The sequence below is a fragment of the Cyprinodon variegatus genome, unplaced genomic scaffold (assembly GCF_000732505.1).
Source record: "Cyprinodon variegatus isolate N-32 unplaced genomic scaffold, C_variegatus-1.0 Scaffold178, whole genome shotgun sequence".
Classification (NCBI taxonomy): domain Eukaryota; kingdom Metazoa; phylum Chordata; class Actinopteri; order Cyprinodontiformes; family Cyprinodontidae; genus Cyprinodon; species Cyprinodon variegatus.
This window is the reverse complement of record NW_015150631.1, coordinates 922,351-937,590: the sequence shown is the minus strand read 5'-3', so window position 1 is coordinate 937,590 and position 15,240 is coordinate 922,351. Positions and strand designations below refer to the sequence as shown.

Below are 15,240 nucleotides of genomic sequence, written 5' to 3'. Positions count from 1 at the left end.
AGAAATGCACGGATGTTAGAAAATGTAATTTGTACTATTGAATACTTCAGTACTTTTAAATAGATGTGATTTTGAATGCGTATTATCAAAAGTGAGTACTTCAATACTTTAGCCTGAGTAGGTGTTTGACCAAGTAACTTTTAATTGTATTTGAGTAAGATTAGAATAGCAGTATTAATACTTTTGTCCACTGTTGTCCACATTGCTTAGAGTTTACAGGTGTGTGGCTCACTTAAACTTAGAAATGTGCTCTTGCTCTGTTCTTTTTTTTTTTTTTTTTTTGCCCCCATGAAAAATGCCTGACCCACCCCTGCCCCTGGGTAAATTTCGTCGAGAACTGCCACTGGATACTGCAGTCGCTCTAGGGTGACATCATTAAACAAGCGTTGCTCGCACAGATGTCTGAAATCTTTATTCTGGTTTGGAAAAAGGTGCCAAAGGTAGCATTTCATCATATATTGTATATGCCAATAGAATAGTTTAGAAGGCTTTAGAAAATGTGTTTTATAGAACCTCTAAACTTTTGTTTTTGCTGAATTTACACTGAAGCTGATTATTTACAAAAGCAGGGTATATACAGGAAGGAGGAACTCTAATTTAATGCTTTTTAATGCTCTTAGAAATAATTTTTATGCCAGTACCAATAATTACCCATTACTCTCATATGTATATAAAAAAACATGGCCAAATCCTTTGTAATCTTTACCATCGACAGGCTGCAGCCATGTCCCAATTTTCCCATTTTCCAGCTTTTTCTTTGCCTCGAGCTTCTGTTCCGAAAACATACGGCTTTATGATCAACCAGGAGCAGTTCCACGCAAACATGTGGTACCAGTTAAATCTGATATATTTGACAAACATTTTTTTTTTTTTATAAAGCATTTTACTGTAAATGCCATGATAATCACATTTAATGAATTGTAATGCCAATTAAGGCCTTAATTTAAAAAACAATTTAATGACTTTTAATGACCCGCAGAAACCCTGTAAAGAGGGCTGTGTCCCAACACTCACGCTTCCACCCTTGTGTTCCTCAACTGCACATCCTCATTTATGGGTTCAAGGGAATAGTGTGTCCCAATTCATTACAATGTACAAGATGAAGTTATGCTACCCACAATTTACTGCAGAATGTGAATTCTTGAGTAAAAATGGCAGAATTATGGCGCGGTATGGCAATCAAGCTACTGTTCCTAAAAAATTGTAGTGCAATTACAGATACAATCTGATGATTAATAATGTAGTTATAAAATGCTTGTGTTTTTGTTTTAAAATAATCTTTTTGTATCAAAAACTGCAGCTGGTTCTGCCATTTTTTACATTGAACTTATGCAGGGGTGGAAGATGACATTACCTTCACTCTCCCAATTCTCTCATTTTGCATCATTGTAACATTTTACATGAATTAGAGCAGGGGTCTTCATTGTTTTCCAGGCCAAGGACCCCCAAACTGATGGCAAGATGGAGCGTGGACCCCCTAATTTAACATATTGTATGAAATTGTGTTAAATAAAACTGGTCCTATAGTCACTCTATTACATATAGATTAATGTAACCAAAGTAATTTCTCCCTGGGATTAATAAAGTATTTCTGATTCTGATTCCTGGTTGATGGGACAGGTGTTGTGAATGAAACGGTGCCAAGCTTGAAAGAGCTCCTGTGTGTTGCTGAATGTGTGCATTGATGACTGAAATACATCTTCTCCCTCCATTAATCTGTTTACTACAGTGTGTTGAATTCATGTTAATGTCTATTTAAAGACATTTCAATTAGTGGAAAAAATTGCAGGGGGAATATAAAAAAAGTCTAATCAACCAAAACTTTTGTGACCCCCGTGCAGTACCTCCGGGGACCCCCTAGGGGTCGCGGACCCCCTGTTGAAGACCTCTGAATTAGAGGGTAACTGAGTAGATACCTGGAAAAGGTAGAGGTAAATGTGGGAGGAGGTGCGTGAGAAGAAAGTCTAACACACAAAACAGAAAGTACTGAAGTATCATCAGCTTGTGGGATCCAGAGTAGCACGATAGCGTGCAAAGGCAACACTTTAGATAGGGGGGTCACAAGGACGTAAACTAGAAATGTTTGGGTTTTTTTTTTCAAAACAACTGTAACAGAAGAATACGTGGAGCAGATAGAATTTTACTCGTTTATAAAATAAAGATGAAGTGATTTTTCCCAAGGTTTGAAAACATAAAAAAAAATTTGTTTTTTGTTTGTTTGTTGTTTATTTTAACAGTAGGCTGACGGGAAATAGGGTATAAGAGAGGGGAAGAGACATGCGGAAAACGACCACAGACCGGATTAGAGCTGGGGTCGCCCGCGTCGAGGACTAAGGCCTCCATACATGTGCCGTGTGCGCTAACCACTGCACCACCAAAGCACGCCCATTTGAAAACATTTTTGGTTTAAATTATTTCCAAATTTGAAATGATGACCTGAATAAATTTGGCCCCTCAGTGCTTTTTAAACAAACAATTCAACATATTTGAGTGGACTTATGCATATAAATTTATACCAATTGTTGCAGCTCATGTATGGCATCCATACTGCAGCATCACCTAAACACAAACCACATAAATAAGTAGAAAATCACATTATGTTGCAGACCGCCCACAAAAATTAATATCCAACAATCTGAGCCTTGAAGCTTATGGAATAAATAAAATAATGACACCATCCTTATCCTTATTAAAATATTTAATCACAGCACAAGACAAAGGTCACCACATCAGTTGTTTAACAGGAATATTCAGCTGTGCGCATACGTGCATTAAATCCACTGTGAATGTTGTTCTCCTGGATTAGCAGCAGCTCTACCAACTAAACCCTTCCTGGTTTACTACATACATCTACTCTGTTAAACACAAAAGAACATATTATGCTTTTAAAGCCATCTCTATATAATAAAATATGACTGGATCTATAGGTTAGATTAATAAACAAAAAAGCATCACTGCTTAGTGAGAGGAAATCAGGAAAGACAAATGTTACAGAGACAGTTACAAACAGTACAGTTACAAATAGTACAGAATGGGACTGATGCTAAAAATATTCCTACGCTCTTGGTCAGACAAACATAAATAAACAAATCTAATCTGTTGCCGGTAGAATCTTTTAAAGAGTCTCTCCACGTGCTTCATAAAGGAACAGAAACAAAGGAGGACAAAGGAAGAATCTGGAGGAGCTGGCACACGACAAGGAAAGCCAGACGCTGCTGGCAGCCAAAACATGGTGCAGATTAACTTGAACTGGGTCTGCTTTAGATGACCTCAGTAATCGCCTATAAACCAGAACTCATACAATAAAAAAAACAAAAAAAAACAATACAATGTTAATCAAAAATTTTTTTTTTCATTTATCAGATTTTACGTTTAAACATTGACATGAAATCAACTTAGAGATGGTTTGTAAAAGTCATTAGAGTATAAACGGTGAGATACTTAAGTTTTCAAAGGCACTTAGGTGGTTATACCTTTACTGTACAAAGTGTGCAAAAACACATAAGGGAGAACTTCCAGCTCTGACTCCTCCTACGGCTCCTCGTTCTGCCTCTTGGGTGGCTAGAGAGAGAAAAAGGTGCAACATTTACAGAGACAGCAGAAAATCATGAGAAAGTCACAAGGATTCCTTCAAAACAAAACATAAATGTCTCTTTAAATTACTAAATTGACATATTTATGTTTGTAGCCTAATCACAAAAATCAGCAATTAATTTTCTAAGATTAACAAGCCTTTCGTCAGATAGCAGGACGTAACTAGAAAAGCACTCAGAGAGCGAAGCCCTCTGCCAAGTACACATAATGGGACGTCCACCTTAAATTAATACCCGTATTCACAGAATCTCTCAAAAAAAAAAAAACATCCTGGATGCAGATGGTCATCTGGATCATTACCAAAATGCACTGGAAAAACAAACTAAAAATAAGTAACAAGGTCTTAAATTGCATGTATTTACCCTTAATTTGAGTAGTTATTAGTATTTTTACTCTTAAAATAAGATATTTAGAAGAAATGCACTTGAAATAAGACAATGCAATTGTGGTTTCTTATTTTAAATGTGAATTGACTTGTTGTAATAGCAAAATGTTTCTTTTACTTCCTCGATCTAAGAATAAATGCACTTATTTTAAGAACTATATTTTGATTTTTTTTTCCAGTGTGGAATCAATTGTTTCCAGTCACAATACACACCTTCTCTGAAAACGTTTGCTAATTCCGGCCATAACTTTGTTTAAAGTTTTTTTGAAAACAATGACACCATCACCAATGAAAACATAATTTCTTTAGCTGAGGTAAATATTCCATCAAATAAGAGAGAGGAGCTGTATTTCAGAGGACAGTGGATCCCCCCAGTGTTGTCTAATACTTAAATAAAGACCAAAGTATCGTAAATCAAACAGGAATCAATGACCCAGAATGCTCTGTTGACAAAGTAGCGTACAGAGCTGGAACACCTGTAGAGTATGGAGGAGTCAGAGGGACAAGCTGGATAAAATACCTGGGTTTAAATCACTTTATTGTTGGAAAGTAAAGTCATTTTCTATTCTATTCTAATACTTATTACTATTAAGAAGTCTTTATATATAAGAGTAATTTAGATTTCCATACAATGGGCTGTAGTTTCCAGAGCATGACTCACCTCCCATCACACCGTTTCGAACCCAAGGTGAAATATTTTGCATAATAAGGAATTAGTTGAAACTTGCTCCTAAATTACTTAACCTTCTGTTTAATAATGTTATTATTGTAGCTGTAATAATCAATATGTTTGATACCTTTATCTCTAATAATTGTTGATTTTCTGTTGACATTAAATTTTACAGTAAATGGTGTGAAACCATCACCCTGTGCTGCTTTTATCCTATGACATAATACAGTGAATATCTCAAACTAGCTGAGACGACGTCTGGCAGCACTATCTGTACTGTACTAAGTATTACACTAAATTACTCATAGTCTGAACTTCCTCTAGGAAACTGAACAGCCTCTAGGATGCCGCTATGTGCTTCATAATATGACTCATCAATGACATTGGCCTTTTAACGCTTGTAGCCACAAGGATTATGGAGGACTTGTGGCATAAAAACGGAGATTCCTGAACCTTCCAGCCGACTCATGTCTTACAAATAAAACAAGGAGATATAGAACAGAGAGATAAGGTTAAGGTTTTAAATAAACAGCTGCCCTCCCTGGAAGAGTTTGCATCACACTATGCCTTTGATTCATGGTAACATTATTAAAGGTTGGCCATTTTAAACTGTTGATGTTAAAACTTGGAAAAGTTCATCTGAGACCGATAACAGGGTTTATACAGGAATGAGTAATTCTTACTTAATGCTTTTTAATGCTCTTAGAAATAATTGTAATGCCATCAACAAGTACCCATGACTCTCATATATCAACATATTCTCATTATGAAATCGTACGAAAAGTTATGCACACTATTTCGTACGTTTTTGGACGTTTTCCCTCAAAAAACCACATCAGTATGCATGCGCTGGCAGACAGCAAAAAAAAAGCAGATCCGCGGACGGATGTAAAAATGGGAAAAACAGTGCAATCATCACTTATTCATGTCTCTAACTACGTCGCTTGCTGTTTTATATCTTAGGGTTAGGGCTAATTGTAATTTATATTCTATATTCGTGAATGGTGCGTCAAATGCGCATACGACGAAAAAAATGTACGAAATTACGGTGCATAACTTTTCGTACGATTTCACACGCACTCATAATGAAAATAGGTTGCATATATATATGGCAAATTCCTTAATCTTTACTGTTGGCAGGCTGCAATTCCTCGATTTCCAGCCACTTTTGTTGAAGTTTGCATTTTCCCCATTCTCTAGCTTTTTCTCGCCTTGAGCTTCTTTTCCAAACATATGGCTTAATGATCAACCGGAAGCAGTTCCACACAAATCTGAAAATATATTGCGATATAATATATTGCAATATATTTGCAAATATATATATCGTTTAACGAATTGTTTTTATAAACATTTTTTCTCTAAATAAAGCATTTTAAATGCCATGATAATCACATTTAATGAATTTTAATGCGAATTCAGGCCTTAATTAAAAAATATATTATTTAATGACTTTTAATGATTTTTAATGGTCCGCGGAAACCCTGGATAAAACTATGAAAAAGTATTAGGAGCTAATTTGGCTGGAGTCTGAAGAACATTAATAATACAAATTTCTCCAAATATGTAGCTCAGCCTCTCTGGGGAGTTTGTGACCCAACTTAGAAGCACAAACTCTGGAGCATTTTAAATCTACTTTAAAGACAAATTTCATGAGTAAAATGCTGTCGTTTTTCAAATAATTGTTCTCTTTTATATTTGTATTCCTTATGTATTTTTCTGTTTATCTGTGCTGTGTTGATTCTTAAAAAAACTTAGCTAAATTGCCTGAGGAGCACTTCCTACAGTTGAATTGAAAATCAGGCTTTATTATTAAATTTGTCCCTGACCTCTCTCTATAATTACATGCTGTCACACACTATCAGATAAAACAGCTGAGATTGGAAACATGTAGCCTTCATCAGTCAAGATCACGTTAGAGGTTGGTGGTGACAGTCTGGATTAAAGGGGAACGCTGTTTTTTTTTTACATTGGGCCCTTGATTTCACGTTATTACATCATGTTTTACTCACCCATACTAGTTTTGTGTCATTTGGAGCTGTTCTGAAGATATTCCGTTAGGTTATATCCAAGTAACGTCTTCCTATGGACAACTAGTTGAAGGCACAAACTAAGGGCCCGATGTAAAAAAAACGGTGTTCCCCTTTAAGTTCCTGTGAAAGATTTCAATTTTTCTTCAAACTTAAAGTAAATTTACAGTAGTGACAAATAAAGCTTAGAATAGACCCTTCTATAGTAGTGAGCTGTGCCACATCTGCCTGTACAGTGTCCTTGGGTGTTGTGATAAGGCGCTTTCAAATAAAATGTATTATTATTATTATTATTATTATTATGTTGGGTAAAGGAATCAGCAGAATGATAAAACAGAATCAAACCTACCTTTGTTCTGCTTTCTGGTCCTTCTTTGTTTGCTGGCACATAGAATCTGGTGGAAAAAATACCCCCCATTTTTTATTTTAATAAGTTGAAATGATTATTACATGTTTTTACATTAAATTTAAGACATATTTCACTTAAAGCTTTGTTGTTTTTACCCTGTTGCTGACGCAGAGCCAGCTGTGTCATAGTCAGGTTGAAAGAAATCTGCTCCCTCTGTTTCCCGGGATGTCCTCCTTTTCAATCCTTCAGAGGATTGGGGAGCTGTTGTGTCCCAAAAGTCTTCATCCAAGAAGATTGATATATATGAGGGCAAAGGTCATGAGTTGGGGAAAAACCCAGAAAAAATACAAATGATTTATATAAGTATCTACAGTTCCATCCACATGGTATCTGCAGGCACATTTGGTGAAAATGTGCCGGAAACTTTGAAATAAATTAAGCATCTATCACAGGTATTATGGTAAACATCAGTGGTGTTCTCTTTGCCAAATGAGCTAAACATTATGATTAAAGAGCTTTAAAAAGGCTAAAACAATAACATCGGAGAAAATACAGATAACAAAACCGTTAAGTTTCAATTTTAATTGTTTGTCTCTGAATGACTGTTGCAGGCTGAGAACAATCACTCCCAGGGCCTTGAATGGCCCACTTTGAACACCACTGGTATACATCCAAAAACCTGCAACAGATCAGGAGTTTTCCAAAAAAATAAAAAATACAGCAAGACACTGGATTGGGCCTACGCGCAAGAACATGAAAAATCAACAACTTTTTTTTAACAGATTAAAGACTATAATTATAATACTCCTGAAGTCTGTTATTATTTAAATCTTTAATAGTTACAATGAGTCTCATTTTACCTCTGTGCTGTCCTTTTCTCTGAAAATCTGAAGATGATTGTCCATAAACATCTTTATCATGGCTCAGAGGATTTGGACTGGATGGTTTCGGTCTGTTGTTCAGCTGCTGGCCGTCCTCGGTCCGCATGTCACATTTGTCCTTGGTGTAGGAAAATAAACAAGACAAAACTCAGAATATGTTGATAAAAGATAGATGTCTCTCACCAATAATAATATCAGATATTAGCCACACAAAAAAAAAAACTGTAATGAATTATATCAGCCTGCATCTAAAATCTCTGAAACTGGGAGGCTGATAAACTTGGAACACTGTTTAACATTATGTAGCCCGTTGATTATCATTACATGGGTCAGTTATTCTCATACCCATCATTGCTGACTTAAGTTCTGTTTTATCTCCTGTCCTCCTATCTTCTAATAATTTATGACTACAAAATAAAAGAAAGCATGTATGATCCATGATAGTATAATGGGTGAATATCGGTATTGTCAATTTTCAAAGCTGCAATATTGGTACAAATAAATTCAACTTTCCTCTGTGACGTTGTTACTGTTTTAGGTTGGATATAATCTGAGAAGCAGATCAGATCAAATTGAGGATCTGACATAATTATTTTAAAGCACAATTTGCTTACAGCCATCCAGTCCATGAATAGTAAAAAACTATCCACGGACAATAATTGTTGATATTAGTTATTAGCGTCAGCAAAAGCTAGAAACCATGAAAAAACAAAAAAAACTTAATTGATATGTGGTATAAGAAAACAGCATTAAAAGTAATGAATGAAAGTACCTGATGGTGAAAGACAACAGCTTCCTCCAGAGCCACTCCACAGAATTCACATGGAATAACCACGTCGCCCTCTAGTGGACTGGCAGGAGGACTGTAAGAGGCCGGGGAGACTGATCGAGGGAAGGTGGGAATGTTGGAGGCCAGCGGGTTCGGAAAGTTCTGCATCATCCCTGATGTATTTCTGCCCATTCTGTCCTCTTTAGGAGGTGAAGACGGCTTCTTGCTAAAAGATTCAAATGCAGAAGCAGGACTGCATCCGGTCTGACACAACAAGAAAAAAAAAAAGATTTATATCTTCATTCAACATGCTTTAGAATCATTAAATTCCTTAAAAGATGTAGATAAAGTCAACATACAAGCAGAAAAACAAGACTAACAGCCTGAACCAAACACAAACTGTGTTTTTACATATCAGGAAATTTTAGTAGTGAGCAGAACTTTTACCAACTCAATCATCAGTGAAATCTAAGAGCAAGCATCAGACACAGCAGCCTTGAACGGTCACATATTATAAAAACTAACAGCATCCCTATGATCCACATTTAGCAGCAGAAGAAGCATCTTCTTGGAAACAATGCCATACAAGTCATATCTGTTCAGGCATTTTCTAACTGATCAATCATTAATTTTACTATCGAGGAATCTAGAGTACACATATTGTTTTCTGACCATACACAGCCTGAGTTGTACAGGAATTGTACTGTCATGTACTCAATGGGAAAAGTAGGGACTTTCTAAATTGTTTTCCCAAGTTATTGATCTTTTTTAATGCAGTTATAGACTTCAATTTGCTTCCAAATGGCCCCATAACTCATGTTTTTCTATAGATGGTCACACTGATGCCATAACTCCATCATCACTTGGTTACTTCTCCCCATTTAGATCCAATGGAAGCATCAAACCTTCAACAACTTTATTGAAAGCAAACCAAACAGAAACCTGTTCAGATTTTGATATAAATTTGTGGGCAACCTCATGCAGAATAAGGTCCTCTTCTGGAAACAACTCTTCACAAAACTCACAAGGAAGCATGGTATCTATAAAAACACAAAGTTAAATCATTAACTGAGTACAGAACAGTGAATTGTAGCAATCATCTGAATTTTTACCTGTTTGTCCCGTGGCCTGGACTGTACCCGTCCCTTCAGTTTGGTTTATGTTTTTCTTGTGGGACTGAGGAAATGAAGAGCTTACTGATGAGTTGGTCTTCTTGTCCTGGTGGTTCCAGATATTCCTCCACATGCTGTCGTCTGCACCTCCGGCTGCTGATTCTCCATCACTCTGGAGGCTGAGGGCCATCATGTAGTCGTAATTGAGGCCTGATGACTCCTCGTCAGGGGGATGCTCACTACTGCTCCCATGAAGAAAATTTTCTTGTCCCAGAACTTAAAAATAAATGAAAAAAACAAAAACAAATCAATTGCATAATTATTAAAGAAAACATTCTAACTATACACACTAACCCAGTGTGGAGCAGCTAACTATAGCTGCTTTACACTGGGTGGAACTAAATCCACTCACATAGGTTGGATGTTGTACCATGAGATGCTGAACTCTTCCAGCCTCCCGTTTCCTGATCCTCGCCTGAACTGCTGTAAGCTGAGGTCCCAAATGGCCGACCAAAGCAATAACCCTCCGCTGCGCTTATGTTATTATTTTTAGGGGCTCCATCTTGGGCTCTTAGGAGGTTTCTAATGGAGTGGGTATCAAACCATTCGTCTGAAGATCGGTTCTCCGCCTGAACGCAGCCCGTCCTGTTGTTGTTCCTCTCTTGGGGAGGTGTGAGGCTCCCACATAAGACTGGATGCACAGCTTTTTCGCGCAGCATTACATTGCACTTGCAGTTTGGGCAAGGTTCGGTGCGTGCTCCGCAATAGTCCTCGTGCTCTTTGGACTGGCTGAAGACGAGCTCCAGCTCACAGTACGGGCATGGGGTCAGCCGCTGGGAGCATTCAGAGCTCTGCAAGACAAAAACCATCAGGGACGTTAACTGGCTTTCATCAGTTTGGTAAAGAAACAAAGGTAAAGTTTAAAAATCAAGTTCCCTTTCTGTACTTGTACTGCTGCTCTACATTGAATAGAATTAGTTTACCAAATTAGGCTTTTCTGAAACAACGGGCCTCGTGTAAACATGTTTTTGTATTCTTGTTGTAAATTTTGCTTACAAGTTGTTATACATCTCCTTACTTATACAAGTGTGCAACATCAGATTCAACCAAGGTTCCTGACTTCAGTAATTGCTCGTAAATGATCCTTTTAAACCTGATGCAGTCCACCTGTGAGTAAGCACAAGTTCCTGAAAAATATAAACCTCTATAATTGCTGCCCCGATATTTCCAAATAAGGCTAAGACTTCCAGCGCTTTTTCATTCACAACAATGGCACTGAAGACAACGAAGAGAGACTTTACCAGTTTTGAGGTTTTGTTGACTGAGAGCCGAGCAGCGTAATTAAATGACCAGTAAAAGCCAAGCAGTGAAATAAATCACACGAGCTGTAAAGGATGGGGTTGCAGTTTTACAGAAGTCAAATTTTAATTATTTAATCCAAACATTGTGTCAATAACATGTTTAGTGAAAGCAAGACAGTCAATGAAAACTGCTGAGTACAACAGAGATGCAACATAGGATGTAAAAGCTTAGCATGAACCAAAACGACAATGCATAATTTCCTTTAAGCACACATGGATACCTGTACTCTTCATCTCCAGACCAAGTCTGCCATCCCTTATCCTACTCTCCATCTCTTTCACACAGCATACAAATGTTAATGGTGAAACTCTAATAGGACAAATTCCGACAGACCCAACCCCAAACATTTCACAGTTAGTGTAATAGCAAAGCCAAGAAGTTGCCATGGAGTGAAATTAATGCTTTGTTATAACGTTAGAAGACTTTCAAGCAATAACATGTTTGTGAATCTCCTTTGTGAACTTTTTATCCATTTTCTGTTCTAGATATCATTTCAATAGTAGCGTGATCTCTGTTTCTTTTTGGGAAATGACAAGAAATTACACCATTTTCACCATGCTAGCTGTAAGTTTAGTGACCAATAGTTCTGTCATAAGCAAAAAAATTTTTTATTATAATTGCAGGCGTGCATAATATATAGTGGTATAGTTTTAAAAAATGGACAATTGCTTCAAAGTAAAATAAATGTGGTCATTTAGTGAAAAACTATGTTTGTATAACAGCTGAGTGATTGAGCAAGTCTCCTACGTCAAGTCTGGAGCACTCGTGAAATTTGTTTGCACTTGAGAGAAGATTGAAAATAGGAGAGAAATAGAGAATGCGACATTTTCTCCTGAATCACTCCTACGAAGGTTTTAAAAACAACTTAGTAAAGGTAGTTTCTAAGAATGCTTCTTTCATTAGGGCTGACTGATTCTAAAAGCCATTTTTGGAGAAATGTTTCCCTAATTTCAAGAAATGTACCTGATGAACTTCGCTTCGATTCTTCTCCATCTTTAATCCACACTTGCATGTAATCTGGAAAACAAAAAGCAATTAAATACTTTTTAAAGCTATCCTCGTCCTGCTTTTATTCTGATGATGCCATCCAATCAAGCTCTTCCTTCCTATTTCCTTTTCCTAAAATAGAACTGATTTAAGGCCCATTGCATGCCTTCTGCATTAATGTCATCTGGAGCAGATCTCTGATCTGTAGCTCAGAAGTAAAATAAACAACCAAAATCTACTAATGTGTCTGTGAAGGTCTGATTAATTTAACTCACGCAGATTCTATTAGGCTGCAGGTTTGTTTTTTGTTGTTTTTTTTCTTTCCATTTTTTCTGTTTAGGCTTAACACAAACATAACAAAAACATGATTATATAACCAAACAGACATGGCTTGAAATGAGGGGAAAAATAAAATACTTCATAATGTTTACAGAGATAATGATCAGCACTTAGAAACTAAAGATTTTAACCTATAAATTATAATTAAGTAAAATACTCAAAAGTGCTAAGTTAACATTTCTTTTGTTTTTATAAACTTAAGCACTATAAAGTGTTAAAGACCTGCAGAGGTGTCAAGTTATAAAGTACAAATACTTCGTTACTGTACTTAAGTACACTTTTTAGGTATTTATACTTTACTCCATTACTTATTTTTCTTCCTACTTCTGACTTCTACGCATTACATTTTCACACAAGTATCTGTACTTTCTATTCCTTACATTTTTAAAACAAACATTACTCGTTACTCTTGGCTTAGCTTTAATGTTCATCAATATTTATTTCATGTCATGTGCGCCATCCAATGCAGATCATTGGCGTCATCCACATCTAGTGAAAACTAGTGTTATTGGATGAGTCATATAAAGCAATCACTCATTGCTTAGTTAAAGGAAATCATCAGAACAGACTGTTTGCACCTCTCCCCTCAGGGAGGAGGCTACGGTCCATACGGACCAGAACCTCCCGCCATAAAAACAGCTTCTTCCCCTCTGCCATAAGACTCATGAACACTATATGTCAGACTCCATAACCTGCCCATGCCATTCACACTGCTGTATTGCACACTGCTCTACCTGCACTATCTTGTACATTTCACTTTTTATATTTATCCATATTTTTATCTTAAGTGTATATATTAGTATATTTTTTGCATGCCTTATACCCTAGTGTTTTTAGAGATTTTTATAATTTTATTTACTATTTCATATATGTTTCATGTTGCACGACTGTACCACAAAAATTCCCTAGTTGTGAACCTCTTCACTAACAATGGCAATAAACCCGATTCTGATTCTGATTCTGATTCAGAAGCAAGCAGGTGTTTTTCAGACTGCAAACGTGAATTGTCTATGTCATGCTACAATGTTGGATTCAGAATAAAGATGTTGAAATGAAAAGGTCGGACACAGGCGACAGCGTATCTGGAGATGGAGACGGAGACCAACAAGACCTCCCTAATCCTTGGCCCCATCTCAAAGAATTTTTCGAAATAGCCGAAAAATTAAGCTTTCAATTCATATAGTGGAATCTGGCTGTTTTTTGTTTTTGTTTTTCAAGGTTACTTTATACTTTAAGTAGGTTTTGGGGCACATATTTTTTTACTTTTACTTGAGTAAAGAGGTCAAGTTGATACTTCCACTTTTACCAGAGTGTTTTTAAACTGCAGTATCTATACTTCTACTTAAGTAACAAATGTGTGTACTTTTGACACCACTGAAGACCTGGTTCTTCTACCTGTGTGTGCTCTTGGATCTTGTGCTCCTGAAGCTCTGAGTGGGGGACTGGCTCCTGGCAAACATCACAGAGGGCGATGTTTCTTCTACAGTGGATCTCATGAGTGGTGAAATTGGCTTCTGGAATGTCATGCTTGCTAATGATATATAAACACAATATATACATATTTAAGTTCAGATGAATTAATCAAACGCACAAGTTATTATGTGAAACTAGCTGACACTTACCAATTGCCACAGAACTGTGTGTTTTTCTCCTCCATGACTCCACTGGTGACCTAAAAAAAAAGCCTTAGCATGAACCACACCATCCGCTAGTGATGACAAAATGGCTACAGTTTAGTAAGGGGTTGTTTACAATCTCACGGAGGCATTCACAGCATCCACTAAGTTTACAAGTGAAACTAAATGTTCATGGTGCGGAGCATAAAATTAGCTCCATGAATCATCAAAAAACATAGCTAACTTTCCAAACTGTAAATAAACAGTTTGTTTTGTTGAACCTAGCAAAACATGTATTACGGAAATAGTCCCTATAAGCACGAATACTCTCGGTTAACACAAATTAACAAATAATTTCGCAGAGTTTTTACCTGTCGGTTGTTTTTAACGAACTACTTAGCTTAAAACAACTTGGCGCAGTTATTGTTATTCTGCGTTTGGAAATTAAAGGGCCGAAAAGAAGCCAACATTATGACCGGTCTCGTTTTGGTTTACGCTTTTGTTTAAGCTTACCTTTGGTCCTTGAATGGTATTAAACCAAACTGCCAGACAAAACAAACTGCTTGAGGATGACAAGAATAGAAAAACTGTGGATTCTCCGCTGCGCCCGTCTCGATAGCTGGGATTTTCTTTTTTGCCCAGAGTTTTGTCTTTCAGGCTGCCTGCTCGTCAGCCAAAAAAAAACAGAAAACACCTAACTTAATATTTCTACCGATGAAAAAGGCATGACTTTCTCTATTTAAAATACAATACCCCTCTAGGTGAGTAAAAAAATGTAATACTGTTGAAATAATTTTCCTACAAATCCTCACATAGAGCAAAATGCTGCAAAATATTAGCTCCTGTTTGATTGGTCAGAAATAATGTGCTGTTGAAAAAGGCGTCGGGTGACACAGAATCCCCCTGAACTTACGTTCCTACATTAAATGACAAAGGGAGAAATCTCATTGAGATTAACCCAGTCAAAATATATTTCACATAATATATGTAAAAGGGACTTAGACCAAGTATCGCTTTTATGGAAAATTATATTTTGACGTTTTTAGAAGCCTAACGTTTAAAGTATTATTTCTATTATTTAAAATTTTTTATTATTTAACAACTTTTCATATCTGTAAGCCATGGTCATCATATCAATATATAAAGGCT

At 36.6% G+C, this 15,240-nt stretch overlaps 1 protein-coding gene across 2 annotated transcripts; it reads right to left on the bottom strand.

Moving 5' to 3' along the window:
• Nucleotides 1-2,687: 2,687 nt before the first annotated feature.
• LOC107087303 (TRAF-type zinc finger domain-containing protein 1-like) lies at nt 2,688-14,927 on the bottom strand. 2 transcript variants are annotated; one of them, XM_015378815.1, is made up of 12 exons: nt 14,605-14,925; nt 14,098-14,147; nt 13,871-14,006; nt 12,113-12,166; nt 10,200-10,638; nt 9,788-10,063; nt 9,651-9,715; nt 8,679-8,939; nt 7,886-8,024; nt 7,181-7,304; nt 7,026-7,071; nt 2,688-3,561 (listed from the first exon to the last, which is right to left on the bottom strand). In XM_015378815.1, the coding sequence occupies exons 2-12, from the start codon at nt 14,130-14,132 to the stop codon at nt 3,532-3,534; spliced, it is 1,605 nt and encodes a 534-aa protein (XP_015234301.1). In that variant the 5' UTR covers nt 14,133-14,147; nt 14,605-14,925; the 3' UTR covers nt 2,688-3,531. The 2 variants fall into 2 exon arrangements, with proteins under 2 accessions (XP_015234301.1, XP_015234300.1); XM_015378814.1 differs by lacking the exon at nt 2,688-3,561 and adding an exon at nt 6,769-6,900 and having other exon boundaries at nt 6,980-7,071; nt 14,605-14,927.
• Between the last annotated feature and the right edge of the window lie 313 nt (nt 14,928-15,240).

Coding starts and splice junctions, on each gene's coding strand:
- LOC107087303 (XM_015378814.1), bottom strand. CDS start 14,132: ATGGAGGAGAAAAACACACAGTTCTGTGGCAATTG. Junction 12,167..13,870: donor AGATCCAAGAGCACACACAG/GTAGAAGAACCA, acceptor TTTGTTTTCCAG/ATTACATGCAAGTGTGGATT. Junction 7,072..7,180: donor GGCTCTGCGTCAGCAACAGG/GTAAAAACAACA, acceptor TTTTTCCACCAG/ATTCTATGTGCCAGCAAACA.